Source organism: Panthera onca, chromosome B1 (assembly GCF_046562875.1).
Source record: "Panthera onca isolate mPanOnc1 chromosome B1, mPanOnc1 haplotype 2, whole genome shotgun sequence".
Lineage (NCBI taxonomy): Eukaryota > Metazoa > Chordata > Mammalia > Carnivora > Felidae > Panthera > Panthera onca.
This window is the reverse complement of record NC_138342.1, coordinates 70137490-70154661: the sequence shown is the minus strand read 5'-3', so window position 1 is coordinate 70154661 and position 17172 is coordinate 70137490. Positions and strand designations below refer to the sequence as shown.

Here is a 17172-nt window from a genome sequence, read left to right as displayed (position 1 = left end):
TTTGGATTCCTTCACAATGAGCTTCACCTAGAATGAGCCCTATGTTCACTGTATAGCTCTAAATTCAATAAAGAAGGAAAAGAGGCACATAAAAGCAAGGGAAATGTAAAGTCTCAAGATAAAATCTACAATCCTTAACACAGCTTACTTGTCTGTGCATATGTCTCCAAAATCATCTCTCATCACTTCTTGTCCTCTTTCTTACTTGACCATCACGCATTTCCCAATAGTTTACCAAAGAACCATGGCTTAAACTTTTATTCTCCACATATACCACCCCAACAGCTTGTAATAAAGCTATATCATCTTCCAATTTTCAGTATATACTCTTTTGAAAAACTCTCCCTGAACCTTGAAGTGGTGGTAAGTGTCCCTCCTATGGCCTCCAATGGTAAATAGTTATTATATTGTATAGCAACTGCAAAAATCTGTAACACCCACCAGAATTTAACACCGGATTCATGATGCTTAGTAGTATTTAATCACCTGTGGCAGGGACTGATAACTCCTTCCAATACTCAGTTCTCCTCTGGACAAAGCCCAGGATAAAGCTGGGCTACATGTCCAGACCTCTTTGCCATTAGGTTTGGTCATATGACTCCGTTCTAGTTAATGAAATGTGAACAGTTAATGAACTGTGAGCTATAAGAGCCACTACCACACCTGGTCCACCCAAACCTTCTATGCAATACTCCCTTTTATATTCCCTTTCTATCTGACTGGGAAGGGAATGACCCTATGGTGAGTTTGGAAGCCAAAAGTTAAAATTACAAAATCTCTGGCAGCGTGGGTTTCTAAACAGTTGTTTGCAGCAGACCAAGAAGACACTTCGTCACTTACCTAGAATCTGTTTGGACTTTTACTTGAGAAAGAAACAAGTTGCTTCTTTTTAAATTCTTTTTCTTTGGGGGGTGGGGGAGTCTTTTTATTTAGGATTGGTTCTATCACCTTTATGTTTCCTGGAAACTAGCATAATAACTACGGCACATTAGAAATTTATAAACGTGTTGAATTTTTTAAAAAAATCAAATGAATAAGTAGCATGAATATCTTAAGAAATAGATTCTCTTTTTGTCATGCTAATATAAAAACAGCTAACATGCATTTTATCCTTACTATGTGCCACTGCTTTCTAAGATCATTTGTATAAATTACTTAATTCAATCCTCCTAACAATGGTATGAAATAGGTACTATTATTATCTCATTGCACAGATTAGTAAATTGAAGTTTAAATCAGCTTACTCACTACTCAGTGTATCATAATTAGTATCTGGCTGACTCAAGATTTAATCCAAACAATCTGACTCAAAGTCTATATTTTAACCACTCTGAAATAGCTATGTAGAAGTCAGCAATTAAAAAATTCTTCAACTAAAAGAGAATAAAATAATTTCATATTAATAACACTGTCTTGATATAATCCTTTCTAGGAATGAACTAAAATTTCCCAAAAATTTATGATGACACACAATGCCACCTTATGTGTATTTTTTTAATTTTTAAATGTTTATTTATTTTTATGCACAAACCTACAAAGTGAAATTTAAAAAGCTACACTTCATAAATACTTTTCTGAATTGTCTTAATGGGGAAATATGCACTTATTTTTATTTTATCATTCATATCTGACCGTCCAATTCGTTAGCTTTCCTCTCCAGCATCGGCCCTCTAGAACTGACATTCTCTGAACTCAGCTGGGTCTTGACCTCAATCTGTTGTCCAAACAGGTGCAAATTTGCTGCAAAGCATTATAGTCCACTGAAGATTTTACTACCTATCACAAGTTATTTCATTAAATACTTTCATGAACATAAAAAAAATTATTTATTTTGATAGACAGAGCACAAGCAGGGAGAGAGAGAGAGAGAGAGAGAGAGAGAGAGAGAGAGAGAGAGAGAGAATGAATCCAAAGCAGTCTCCAGGCTCTGAGCTGTCAGCACAGAGCCTGACGTGGGGCTCAAAGTCACAAACAGCAAGATCATTACCTGAGCTGAAGTCAGACACTTAACCAACTGAGACACCCAGGTGACCCATTTTATGCATATTTTTAAATACCAAGACGGGGCGCCTGGGTGGCTCAGTCGGTTAAGCGTCCGACTTCAGCTCAGGTCGTGATCTCGCAGTCCGTGAGTTCGAGCCCTGCGTCGGGCTCTGGGCTGATGTCTCAGAGCCTGGAGCCTGTTTCAGATTCTGTGTCTCCCTCTCTCTGACGCTCCCCCGTTCATGCTCTGTCTCTCTCTGTCTCAAAAATAAATAAAGGTTAAAAAAAATTTAAAAAAAATACCAAGAGATTTAGTTGCTAGGCAGAAAGTCAGTTTTAGATTTAAGGATGAAATTCAAGTTTCAAGGTTCCTAATATTACCTTAAACACTTAATTGGGGTTTTGTCTTCTTCTAGCTCATGTATTTTAACAAACAGCAAATGCCTTAGAGATTTCTTGATTTCATTAACTTACAAGTTTCATTAAATATATAAAATTAGAGCCTGCTCTTAAATCAGTAATCAATTCTTGCACATTTAGAGGCCAATCCTCAGGTTATAATTCACTCAAAATCACTTTATTATCTAAGTTAAGAAAATTCACTGTGATCTAATATAGTATCATCTTCGTCACATCCAGGAAAAAACCCTTTCCGCACAACCAGATCAATGTCTGTTTTTGAAAATCTAGACTAGATTAATTGAGTTGTGCCTGTTTGGATTTTAATCTTATTATCAGGAGTCTCAGGCTAGCTTCTAACAATTGCTGCTTTTCAGTTTCAAATTCTAGTATGCAAAGTATGTCAAACACACTCACAAGTATGGCCAAGCTTGAAACTTCACTATTATTTAGGTAATAATATACTTCGTGATGGAAGTAAGACAGATGATTTCAAAAAAGCACTAGAATTCATCACTGGATTCAGCTGCAAAATCTATACACTGCCTTACTTTTAGAATTATAATGGTCATATTCTATCTCAGACTCATCTGCTTCCCTCATGTTACAATATCTACAATTAAGGTCACAGTCATTTGTCATGATCATGAATGAAAGATGGCCAAACAGATATTGTCACAACCTCAATGTAAGTCTCCTTTAAAACCTTCTTTTAATAGCTTTTCAAAAGTCCTAAAGTTGTTCAGGAGTAGATAAAAGAACTTTTTTTCAAAGGTTCTTCACACAGAATAATTTTAACTTTTTTCCATATATAAGTAGGACTTAATTTCAAATATAAAAAAGAAAAATATTACCTAAAAACTAGAAATATGTAGTACTATAAATGCTTAGAATGATTATGGATATATTATTTTTTTAATGTGCTATATACATTTTTCCATGCTTCTGTTGCTGTTTGGAAACAACCAAAATTAACTTTATTTTTTGAGAATGACTTTTTTTTTAAGTAATGTCTACACCCAGCATAGGGCTCAGACTCACGACCTCGAGATCAAGAGGTGCACACTGTATCAACTAAGCCAGCCAGATACACATACACATCCTCAACTTTATTTTTTAAATCTGTTCTGAATAAAGTCTGTAAGCGCAGACTCTGTAGAAAATGATTTTGGGGGGCGCCTGGGTGGCTCAGTCGGTTAAGCCTCCGACTTCAGCTCGGGTCACGATCTCACAGTCCGTGAGTTCGAACCCCGCGTCGGGCTCTGGGCTGATGGCTCAGAGCCTGGAGCCTGCTTCCGATTCTGTGTCTCCCTCTCTCTCTGCCCCTCCCCCGTTCATGCTCTGTCTCTCTCTGTCTCAAAAACAAATAAACGTTAAAAAAATATTTAAAAAAAAAAGAAAATGATTTTGGGAGAAAGTTTTGACCTAAACAAACTGAAGTTTCTCCACTTTTAAAAATGATGGGATATTAAGGATTTCAGTTTGATTTATTTTAAATACAAAATAGTTATATCTTGAGGTATACCTCTAATTTATTGCCTGGGGAACCATGGTTAAAGCTCGAAAGTCTTTTTTTTTTACTTTAAAAAAATTTTTTAACGTTTATTTATTTTTGAGAAGAGAGAGATAGAGCATGAGCATGGGAAGAGAGAGAAAGAGGGAGACACAGAATCTGAAACAGGCTCCAGGCTCTGAGCTGTCAGCACAGAGCCCAACGCAGGGCTTGAACTCACAGACCATGAAATCAGGACCTAAGCTGAAGTTGGACACTCAACTGACTGAGCCACCCAGGTGCCCCAAGGCTTGAAAGTCTTATTTACAAATTAGGTACTGTTGCCAGAGAGAGAACTTATAGGTATTTTTATCTTTTGCTTAAAAAGAAAATACAAGAACAGTGGCAGTGAGACTTTCTAAACTCTCAAACCTGTGCAGGTTGTAGAATATTTAAAAGACAAGGAGCAATTTGAATAAGAACATAAGATACCAATAGTAGGTTCAAATAATTAAATGTATAATGCACTAACTCAGCTATATTAGGTTCTAGTGGAGATCAAAGTTGATGGTACCAATAGGAGAAAAACCTAATTGAAAAAATTATATTCATTAACAGAGGTATTCAACAGAGTAGGTATTATGAAATGAATTGTGTCCCCCTAAAATTCACATATTGAAGCCTACCCTCCCCCCATGTACCTGTACTTGGAAATAAAGTTAAATGATATCATAAAGGTAGGGCTCTGATCCAATAGATCTCTTGTCCTTAAAGAGAAGAGATACCAGAGTTCTCTATCCTTCTGTACACAAGGCAACAGGTGTGTGAGGAAACAGAGGGAAAGCGGCTATCTCCAAGCTGGGAACAGAGGCTTCACCAGAGACCAACCTTGATCTTGGTCTTCTAGCCTCCAGAACTGTGAGAAAATACATTTTTGTTGGGCAAGCCACCCAGGACATGGCATGTTGTTATGGCAGCCAGAGCAGACAAATACATTTCTTAAAAATGACTACCATTATTCCTTTCTAACAGATTAATGCAGTTTTGCAACTTGAGTAGCATAGGTGTTCTAGAAATAGCTCCCATAGTGTGCCAGAGAATTGGTCTCTTTGTACAACATATACATCCCTTTATGTTGTCGCCTCCTATCACTCAAACCCCATTTCCTGTCATTTCACAACCCTAACAATATGGAGTTATCTATAAATGTCTATTTGTGACTCTATGTCTTTCTCTGCTCTGAGTTCCTTTCCTCCATTTATCTACCTGGAGAACTCCCACCAACCTTCAGCACCCCAGGTAAGGACCACCTCTTGCTTTGTGCCACTTTCCTCAACCCTTCTGCACAGCATCATCACTCATTTCTTGGCATTAATTGTATCTGTGTCTTCAGAACATCTAGTGCTTACATGATAGCCTGTCCCAATTATAATTTTGCATATCTGTTCCCCCCAACAGATGTGTAGTTTTTAATAGCAAGGATAATACGGAGTTTGACTCTCTTTATTGAATGGAAGAGAAGAAACTCAGTAAAAGTTTTATTAAAATAAATTGAAAACCTTTGCCTAGGACAGGAGAAACACACATTTCAAGGGTGTTAACACTCTCATTTTAGAAATGCCTTTTAAGAGAGAGAAAAACAAATCCAGTTTAAGTTTATTGAACATTTTTAGCTGGTTACAAATACTTAAAAGGGTGAATTTTTCATTTCATTAGTGACGTTCCCTCCAGTAATAATGAAATAACCCTCATCAAACTATATGAAGGCCAAGGGCATTCCTATGCTTGAAAGCACCAATATTGAAAATAAACAACCAAGAAGTAGTTCTGATTGAAAGCAAATCTAAAGAAAAGTTAAGGATTTGTGAGCAGGCAAAAAGCAAAACTGAAGGAACACTGGATCAAGAGCAAGAAAATCTGTTTTTGTTCCTCATCTGCCAGTCATTAACAATATCCCATGACCAATACAAACAACATATTATGCTCACATGCACACACACACACACACACACACACACATACACACACACACTTCATCTGTAAAAGGGGGGCATTTATAGCAACTAAATTTTTTCCAGTTTTAACATTTTTCAAGATGTTTAATTATTCTTCATTGAGGTGATTAATTCTTTAAAAAGATTTCTTTAATGTGATTTAAACTTTGTTGTTATGAAGTGATTATGATTTAATATATTATGTTCTGATTTTGAGTTATGACTTTGATATATGTGGTTGAGACTAGTCAATATCACACAACACCTGGTACTCCTGCCCTTCCTCCTTATAGACAGATACCTTTTGTTGACTCACTAATTCATGAAAAATATGCCTCAGAACTTACAATGTGCCAGGCATTAAAGAAAACTAATTTTAAGTAAGGAATTGTCCATTCATAGGCAAATATATGGTCCTTTAAAATTACTAAGAGCCTTCTGATACAGAAATTGCCAGTTTTTAATCTGATTCTTTGTGTATGTATTTGAACATTAGTGTAAAAAATTTAAAAAGCACAAAGTCAAAATTCCTGGTGCTTGAACTGCTATGAAAGATGATATATAATTAATAAGTCAGTTATTTACCCCAAAGTTTGACTTCTCTATTAACAAATGATATTTGTAAAGAAAAATTAAGAAACTTTTTTAAGGGAAATAATAGCCTATATTTGCTTTGTATAAGCATCAGTACTTTCTCATCAATACAACTCTCTTTTGTTGATTTTAGTTATTATAAGCTTAAAAATATCAGTATTATAATGATATCAAAATACAACTTAGAAATATTATGAATTAAAGTGATTTTTATTTTGAGGCAGATTTTCATTTGAATTAATCAGAATGTTTTGCATTTTCTTATTTATATTTCCAATTTGTTAGCAAAATAACTACACTGCACTGAAGACCATCTGTGACTGTGTAGACCTTCTGGAAATTACACAGAGATATGACACAGCATAGCCAAGGCTGTATGATAATATCCTCTTTGAAGAGTTTAGGGCAGAGTTCCTCAAACTGGGGTTCCTTTGCATATTCTCTAACATCCTCCAGTTCTCAGATTTTAGAAACATTGAGCTTGAGCTTGATCCATTCTATCCCATGTTCATTGTTAGAAGGTCCACTAAGTTCACCAAAGAGTCAGAACATTTGTTTCATCTTTCACATTTTCATTCACTCAACTCCTGAATCTTCTGCTCCCCTTATCCCCCATTTAGGTTCTGGATGCTGCATAATTAATCATTTAATCTGTACCCATTCTGGCCACACTATGCCAGGAATAAGACTCAGTGGGATAAAACATTGGCTCTTACTCATACTTCCATTTAATTTCATATCAAAGTCCTCCATATTCTGTTTTCTCACATTAACCTGATCCCTTTCTCTGAGTTTGATAAAAATTATTTTATTTTTTTTATTTTTATTTATTTATTTTGAAATAGAGAGGGCAGAGAGGGAGGGAGAAAGAATCCCAAGTAGGCTCCGGGATGTCAGCACAGAGCCTGATGCAGAGCTCAGTCTCACGAACCATGAAATCACGACTTGAGCTGGAACCGAGAGTCTAATGCTTAACTGACTGAGCCATCCAGGTGCCCCAATAAAGATGATTTTATATTCAAGACAATGCCATAATGTGAATACTATACAGTATAAAACAAGGTACAATGAGACAAGAACCCTGGAGAATAGGATAAGAGACAAAAGACTCTACTGCTTTATAAGCCTCTGATGTCCCTATGACCTTGGTCACATTGCTTCATATCACTAAGCCACAATTTCTCCATCTGTAGTGATAATCCCCACATTCCACACTGTTTTGCTATGACAAATGCAATAACTGGTATGGAAATGCACTATAATGTAAATATATATTTATATATTATATTTTATATATTATATAAATTCTCTATAATGTAAATATTCTTATTTATTTTAAGTATCTAATAATATATAATCATATATATATGATATATATGTATATATCATACATATATATATATGTGTATATATATATATATATATATATATATATATATATATATATATATACACAAAGTTTTCAGTCTAATTCCTGGCCCTGGTAAATAAATGCTTAAAATATAGTAGCAATTTTAAAACATGTTTATAGTATGTGCACTTGTTGCTATTTCTTATAATTCAACCAGACAAATGAAACCTTTGCAAAATTACAAGGTCTGAGAATATAAAATACTAAAGAGGAGCCCCAATCCAAATTAAGTTCTTGAACTTTAACACAAGAAAAATAGCTTCAAAAACATACTGTTAGGGATGTTTATGTCATCTAATCCACAATATTTCTTCCATTTATATATCCTATAGATATAAATGAAGGGAAAACACACAGGAGATACTTCAGTTTGTAGCTCCTTCCATCAATTGATGATCACAGCTAAGAAAGCTTATTGTAGCTACAGGAAGAGTTGGAGATTTTTCCTCTCTCTCATTGCAGCCTAGAGACTTGTGGCTGAGAAAATGATAAGTAAATAAGTAAATACAAGACCACTAAGGAACCACAAAAAGACACAGAAACTACCCCCAGAAGAGTATATTGTGTATGATGATTGGATGTATCAGCATTGTTCCATTTAGCACCATATCCATATTTTATGTGAGTGAAGGTAGAAGGAAGCTCCCAGGGAATTGATACTAAAGGTGTCTCAAAAATTACTGAAAGTCGTGTTTATAGTTTTCCTTCAATTCTGTGCTTTTAACTTATTTTTAAGAAAAGGAAAGATGTTTTGGCTACCATATATATCGTCTAGCAGATGTTCATTAAAAATTCTTGTAAAGTAAGTATGCCCGAAGGACTCAGGCATTCTGTTCCAGCTTAGTAAAAGTCAAAATTAATATTAGACAAGTATAATTTGCCTCTTGGCCTCAATTAGCAAGTTCATCATCTTAAACCAAAGTAAACAACGAGAAAAGGTATGAAAGATGCCAATGAACTGAAAGAGGAGGGAGGGAAATTGGGTTGACCTCAGACTCCATCAGTTTCTAACAAACCTTCTACTTCTTGGATTGCTTATGACCAGAGTGCTTTTTATTTTGTCCTACTTACCAAGGGCTTTGTTTCATCTTCATCTTTGAAATAGTAGAGCTGATCTCCCTTGAGCACAAACCAGCGAGTATGCCAAGTCTTGACAAAGCCTCCTTGCTTCCTCAGCCACCCACACTTCATGGCATTATTCCGCCCTTGGCCTTGTTGGGGGTTCTCGGTGGAGTCATTGTTCTCCTCCATTATCAAGCTGATGAACTTTCCTATTTAGCAAATAGAAAGAAAGAAAGAAAGAAAGAAAGAAAGAAAGAAAGAAAATTAGGTATTCTGATATATTCAATTCCCTCTAAAATTACTTCTGTCCCTTAAAAAAAAAGCAGGAAGAGTGAAAAACGCATATCAACTCATTTGCCAGATTTCCAGAGGCAAACCACAGACCTGACAACAATACGCTTGGAGAAACCTTGGGGAAAGTTTACTGTATCTTCCTTTAAGGAACAAGTCAGCTGGGTGATAATATTCCTTTTTTCCTAAGTAGAACTAAAGAATGGGTAAGTTCTACAGGTAGTGTGTTAAGAAGCAAGTTTTGAAAGTAAACGAAAACCCCAGCAAAAACACAATTCCCATGATAATGAGACTCTGTGTCTGGCGTGCACTGATTGTGTCCTGCTTGTGCAGGCCTGTGATTATCTGAGCAAACACTAGACCAACACATGTTAAAGTTTAAAGAGACTATTTTTAAAACCTCAATGGAAGACATTTGTTCTACATATGTGAAAATTTCTCAAGATGTATCTGTCCCCCATTCTCCCAAAGTATCCCCTTGAAGTTTCTTTGGCTGGTCAGGAATTAGTGCAGCTGAAACATTCTAGGCGGAAAAAAAACCTGCTTGGACAGTTGAGTTTCCTTCAACTCCAGGAGTGGGTGGTGCACTCCAGCTGCATGAGGAAGAACATTTCAAGGTTATGTGTGAAGGAGGATAGTGTCATACACACTCTACATGGCAAGAAAATGAGTTTATCATGGAAGAAATATTAATCCACAGGTGAGAAGTTAACTACCACAGTAACAACAGAGGAGGTGGCTTTCTGGGAAAGCTGCGGACAAGTAGTCAAGAATATGACATTTTCCTATCCTAAAAGTGTCCTGAAAATTCTTGCTAATGTTTATTTCTAAGCACTTTTCTCAGGACATGAAAAGTCCAGTCTTTACCCTGTGTCTTTGAGGAAGATGTAAGAATACAGATTAATTAATAAAACATGGAATATTCCTGTTTGGCATATTCATGCACAGACCTCTTTTTTCTGCTTGATTTCAGAAGACAAGTTGTCCTTCTGTGTAGCCTTTATTTTCACCACTAATTTTTCACTTGATTTGTATGTACAGAATCCTGGTTATAAATTCCATATAGTTTTCATTGTCAGTCTTTGGTCATTTACATTTCTTCCTTAAAGGTCCAGGGTCAAACTCCACATTGGGCCTCTAGGTTTTTTTGAATTTTGTCCTGCTATTCTGGTTGCAGGGATGAAGCAAAACTTTGGTTCTAATTCTCCTTATTTTGATCATTTCAACCATCTTAGTAGTTTTGTCTCTTCCACCGGCATGCATTGCAACCTATCTGCATCCTTGCTTTTAAGCTTCAAGGAGGTCGCTTAACTACCATCAGTCTCATTCAGTACCCACTTTTCCCTTTCTTATACTGAAATATCCTCTTCATTAACAGCCCGCATCTCTGCAAAACATCTCAAAGCTTCCTTTGCTCTATAGGGCAATCCCATGAGAGAAGCCATTTAGTGCAGGAAACATTCTCCCATCTTGTGTGTGCCTGTGTGTGTGCAGACTGGATCACGCCTGATGCTTCATGTTTGTTATGCCCTTAGGACAGGAATTTCCACTCTTTTTTCTTTCAGAGTACTTCAGCTAGTATAAAGAGCCAAGTAAACCTCATTCTAAATGAACAATAAATGCTGTAACATAATTTAGATAATAAGCATGCTTATTTAGACCACTCTAAATCATCTTTTTTGGCTTCCTAGTATTTAAACTGTTCACATCTACACAACTTGCTATTTCATCATCATCCATTTATTCTTTGACCAAATATCTTAACTTATAAAGTTGAATAAGACCTTAAAACAAACATTCCAACATATGCACACACATGCAGACATACACAAATATTTCTAATTCATTGTACAAAACAAATTTTTTTCAGGCTCTTTTTTTCCCTTTCATCTCATATTCATGTTTTCTATTAAATTTGAAAAATCCCTGCTAACATGCTTCAAGGTAGTTAGTAACCTACCATTAGTAACATAAAAAATACAAGCGCCTAATTCTGCCTTTGTCTACCATTAGTATCTGAATAAAAAATGTGTGCACATTAGAACGTGGTTCATGATTCCCCTGCCTCAGTCTTTTATAAATCCAGTGAAATCTATAACAGTATCACCCACTGAACTCCTGGCTGTCATATGTTTTCATGACTTCAGAATCATCAGAAAGTCTTTTAACAGTACTGGTTGTAACAATTCACTGAAACATGAATGAAAGCAGATGGTATCATATTCCAGAGAAAATAATACCATGACTATTGTTGGATGAGTAAAATTAAGTTTTACTGAAGTAACTGTGAGTTTTATAGAGAAGTTTTGATATTCTGCAGAAATTAGAAGGTTCAAATTCTACCCTTCATCTTTAAAATGAGGATGCTGTATTGGATCATTTCTCACTATGGTCCCTGAGAAATTTCAGCACTCTGAAATCTACCATCTCTGTAATTCCATAAGCACATAGACACCAGATATCATCAACACCTAGTACAATGTCTGACATATGGCGAAGTCAATCAATGTCTGCTGGATTCATAAATTTTGCAATAGGTTTGGTGCTAGGTATCTAAAAGTGAACATGATCGCCCCCTGAAATCTGATCCTGCCCAAAACCTGATCTTAATAAGTGGTACCATGATACTCCCAGTTAAGGAAGGGAGGGAGGAAGAAAAGAAAAGAAAAGAAAAGAAAAGAAAAGAAAAGAAAAGAAAAGGAAAGGAAAAGTGATCATTTTTGATTCCTGACTTTTCCTCATCCTGAATTTCAGAAAATTATATACCTTCCCCAACTATTTCAGATCCATCCAATTGGCTCCATGTCCACTCCCACCCCGAGATCCAAGCCAACATTGTCTTTGATCAGGGGATTCTAATGGCTCTCTGACTGGTCTCATTGTGTCCATTTTGAACCACAAATGCAAACATATGCTCACACATATTTCATTCTCCACAAAAAAAGCCAAAATGAGCTTTTAAAAATTTAAATCAGCTAATGATTTTCTACTTTAAAATTTTTAATTGGCTCTCATTGTACTTATTTTACAACTTGCAGTCCTAACCATGACCTGTAAGGCTCTGAATCATTTGGTACCTGTTTACTAATTAATCTGATCCCATGCCACCTCCTCCTCATTTCTGCCACTCCAATTCACTCGCACGCGCACACACACACACACACACACACACACACACAAATACACACAAATACACACACACACACACACACAAGCTCTGATGCAAGCAACCGCACGAGTTCTGGAAATACCCAAGCCCTTTTATGCCTTGAGTCTTGATACTTGCTGATCTCTGCCTATGCTACTCTGCCCCAATGCTCTTTACATGCCCGACCCCTTCCATTCTTTAAGTCTCAGCTTTAAAAATTTACCCTTTCCAACAAACAGTAATCATCCAGGGCATCAGTTCTCCTGTTGTTATTCTCTACCACTGAACTCTGACCTTCATCTTCCTGAAACTTAACTAGGTTGTTATTTCTTTAGGTGTTTATTGCCGATCATCCTTCCAGGAGACCATAAGCTTCACAAGGTCAAGGACTTGCTTTTCCTCACTACAATACACCCAGTGCTTTTAAGAGTGCTTATTTGGTATTCAGGAAACAATTGTTGAATCAATGAATAAGCTATGTGACAACCACAATAGAATTCTTACAAATAATACTTTGGGGTTTTTTAATTACATGTAATGCCTTACAGAAGATTGTATACTTTAAGACTGTACACTGTGACTTTTTTCCATTGACATAAAAGACTTCAATTAGCATGAAAATTGTACTTAAACACAATGTCAAAATCATCAAACTAAAATGAACTTGAAACTGCCCTTCATGAAGAAATATAACATTCAAAATTTACACTTTTTAGCCTTGGCAGGAAATACATGTCATCAATTGTGGTTTAGCATGAAGAAAAATACAGGTTACTTAAATTCTCAGAGAATGATTTAACTGAATTTCCACTGGGAAAGTGCTTTCACTGTGGTCAGGACACAGTAGTTGGATAGTACAGGAGATTACAAAATAGAACTATCAACTTCAGTGTTTAGCAAACCAATATAAAAATGACAACACAACAATACGATAAATAAATGGTTATTCAAACCAAAAAACAGAATTGAGAATTTAACTGATATTTTCATATCAATCTTAGGAAAAAGCCTTAGTGATGACTACTATACCATGATGGAGCTTAGAAAGTTCCCATCATGTGATGATGGAACAGTAGCTTTGAATTATTTTCCAGGAGTGGAAACTGGTTTGTGTATCATTTTTGCAATCACATGGGTTACGAACCCAACAGTATTACATGGTGCAATCAGAGATGAAATTCACACCCCTAACAGACTTTTCCAGAAGTCAACAGCCACACACGTAAGTATGCATATATGTGACTTCATGTAACAGAAAAAATATAAATAAGCACATGAACAAAGATGTGTATAATATGCCATATGCTATAAAGTTGCAGTGTGTGTGAATTTACCTACATGACTACACATATTCAGCAAACACAAGAGAATGACAAAGGAGGGAGCTAGAGAGAAAGGGGAGGGAGAGAGAACAACTTCAGTAGCATGACAGTTCCATGACACAGCCTCCATCACATTCAATGAACACATGCTCCCAGGGCAAAGTGGGAGGGGCATTCTTGCGGCCAGGGTCGGTGCCCTTGGCCCCCAGTGGCGGCAAGTATATCACTGTGCAAATGCGATCCCAGAGTTTCAGAGTACACACGATTTCACACCACATGGTGCCTCAATGCAAACAGCTACTCCAGTTGTTCAATCAAAGAACAACGATTTGTTCTATTGCTAGGGGAGAAAACAGAAATAAAACTGGCAGATTTGGGAAAATGCTGCAATTTGTGAGAGATTTATGCGACTTTCAAGCGTAATTTCATTCACATCAAACTGTCCTTTTTGGGGTTGACATTAGAACCTGACTCCTTTGCAAAATGAATGTGATTGCACTGTATACCATATATAACCACAGATAGCCAATATTTATCTAAATTCTAAACTTTATTTTTTTAAAGCTGCTTTGTAGCTGTTGCTAACATGCTGGTTTGTCAAGAGGTAGTACATTTTATTGGGCTGTATATCTAAATGCTAGCATACGGCCATTCTATAGGTAATGGCTCACACGACAAGGATATACACACAGAATGAAATAGCATATGTGCATACATAAGTGCATGCATATCCATGTGTGTGTGTGTGTGTGTGTGTGTGTGTGTGTGTCGTGGGTGTGGCTATATATATACATTGTTGTGTGTTGTCTCTAGAGAAGAAAATCAAAAAAGGTAAAATATTTACCGACATTTTTCTCTCATTTTTAAAATATTAAATTCTATGCCACTAGAAGACATGTAAACATATTCCTGCAGATCTAACTTCGATGAAGCAAAGAAAATAAAAAAGCTCTGACATAGGATGTTCACTAAAAAACTTGATCATGGTATATGCCACAACCTATGAAGTTATCAATTTATTTCTGTTTTTATTATTTCCCAGAATATTTATTCAATAACTGTAATTATCTACCTGATTTAGAACTTAAAACTCTTTTTAATATTCTAAATATTTAAATAATTTCAGACTTGGCATTCCTCTCTCTCTCTCTGTCTCTCTCTGTCTCTGTCTTTTTCTCTCTCTGAGCAGACACCAGCGAAAGACCATATGAGCATGTAGTGAAAAAGTGGTCTTCAGCAAACCAGGAAGAGATTCTTACCAGAGCCTGACCATGCTGGCACCTTAATCTCAAACTTCGAGACTCCAGAACTGTGAGAAAATAAATTTCTGTTGTTTAAGCCACCCAATAAATGGTACTTTATTATGTTGGCCAGGGCAGATTAAGACAGTGTACATTTAGGAGCACCTGGGTGGCTCATTCGGTTAAGCTTCTAACTCTTGATTTTGGCTCAGGTCATGATCTCACGGTTTGGTTCGTGAATTCAAGCCCTCTGTTGGCCTCTGCACTGACAACACAGAGCCTACTTGGGATTCTCTCTCTCTCTCTTTCAAAATAAACAAATAAACTTTTTTAAAAAGACAGTGTAGGGGTACCTGTGTGGCTCAGTCAGTTAAGCCTCTGACTTTGGCTCAGGTCATGATCTCACGGTTTGTGAGTTCGAACCCCGCATTGGACTCTATGCTGACAGCTTAGAGCCTGGAGCCTGCTTCCAGTTCTGTGTCTCCCTCTCTCTCTGCCCCTCCCCTATTCATGCTCTCTCTTTCTCCCTCTCTCTCTCCCTCTCTCTCTCTCTGTCTCTCAAAAATAAATAAACATTAACAAAATTTTAAAAACACAATGTATATATGTAAAATGTAAATTATATGTATAAGAAAAACTTTAAAGAATTAAATATTAGCAGCTTGTTGTGAGGTAAGTGAGGTAACCGCTAATGAAAGGGAACTAGTGAGGGAAAAATAGTTTACTCTCTGTCCCTCACTCTTCACCACACCACCTCTTCACTTGAAGAATGAATCAAACTGTGGTGCCTATAAGGGAATTGGCACACTAAACCCAAGAATGCAGGGGATCTAGTGTAGATAGTTTTAGCTCCAAGATAAATTCCAGGAACCTGAATCTGTTCTTAGGAAGCAATTTCTTCAAACAGTCTTGAGTCTTCACAAATGGTTGTCCTCACTGCCTGGACTTCATGGCTAACCTTTATCCATCCTTTAGTCCTCTACAAAGGCTTCCCTGCAGACACTACCAACCCCGATCTGGACATTCCCCTTCCATGGGTTCCAATATCACTGGGAACAACCTTTCTCACATGTGGGCCATATGCTTACTACTTTTCAGTCTTTTACACTGTAACCCATTGTAGATATGGGCTCCCTGAAACCCCCAGACTAACTGCATATACTGAGTACTCAAAGGTTTATTGAATAAATGTAAATAAATGAAGGATTATATAAATGGACAAAAACATCCGTCTTTGGAGAGTACTAGAATGGGCCCCAGAGACCTCAAGGTTCCCCAGAGTACAGTGCAAAAATCCTAAAACATTTCATGTTTACTAAACACCAGTACAAAGACTTCAGTCCAGATTCTTCCATCTAAATCTAACCCTTTAAGCTTTTAGTAGCTTAAAGCTAAACTGAACTTCAGAAACTATTGAGCAAAGAAAACTTCCATTTGTATCACTGGACGCTACCCTTAATCATAACTTGAGTTAAAATAAAGAAACATTGCTTCTTCAGATTCATAAGTTTATGTGTATAGAAGACAGAAATTTAGTAAAGTACGACAGTTATGAACATGAAGTTTAAAACAGTTACTGGGGGGCGCCTGGGGGGCTCAGTTACTGGGGGGCGACTTCGGCTCAGGTCATGATCTCACACTTCATGAGTTCAAGCCCTGAGTCAGGCTCCATGCTGACACCTTGGAGCCTGGAGCCTGCTTCAGATTCTGTGTCTCCCTCTCTCTTTGCCCCTCCCCCACTTGTGTTCTGTTTCTCAAAAATGAATCAACGTTAAAAACATTTTTTAAACATTCACTGGAAGAGCATACCTGAGGGAACTTTAATAGTAATAATTTTGTAAATGTGCAGTTATTTTCCTGAGGAAACACTAAACATATTATTCCTTGATTCATTTGAAATTAAATTGTCCAAAACATCAGAGAATAGAAAATTATGTACATATTGGGATGCAACAGAAACATCCATCCACATTTTATATTTTAAGCTTCAATATTTCCATATTCATTTGGTAAGAAACCAAAATGAATAGGATGAACCATTAAAAAAACATTTTAAGTATTTCTTTTCTTTTCATTGTATGTCTAATGTTTCATACTCCATAGAGAGAATCTGCTCACTCTTAAGGAGGTTTTAAATTAGATAGAGAGTAAAGTATTTTTGTATATACTTAGATGTGTTCCCCACCACCACATCACTATTTGAGGGATAAATGAAGAAGAAAATCATTGGAATTC

At 36.5% G+C, this 17172-nt stretch overlaps 1 protein-coding gene across 2 annotated transcripts in view; it reads right to left on the bottom strand.

The window, feature by feature from the left end:
* The window catches only part of ARHGAP24 (Rho GTPase activating protein 24), a 662544-nt gene that overhangs the window by 417337 nt on the left and 228035 nt on the right, over window positions 1-17172 (bottom strand). For both annotated transcript variants that reach the window (XM_078445943.2, XM_078445942.2), the window contains exon 2: window positions 8945-9144. In XM_078445943.2, coding sequence (XP_078302069.1) covers window positions 8945-9124 — 180 coding nt within the window. In that variant the 5' untranslated portion in view covers window positions 9125-9144. The remainder of the gene's footprint in view (window positions 1-8944; window positions 9145-17172) is intronic.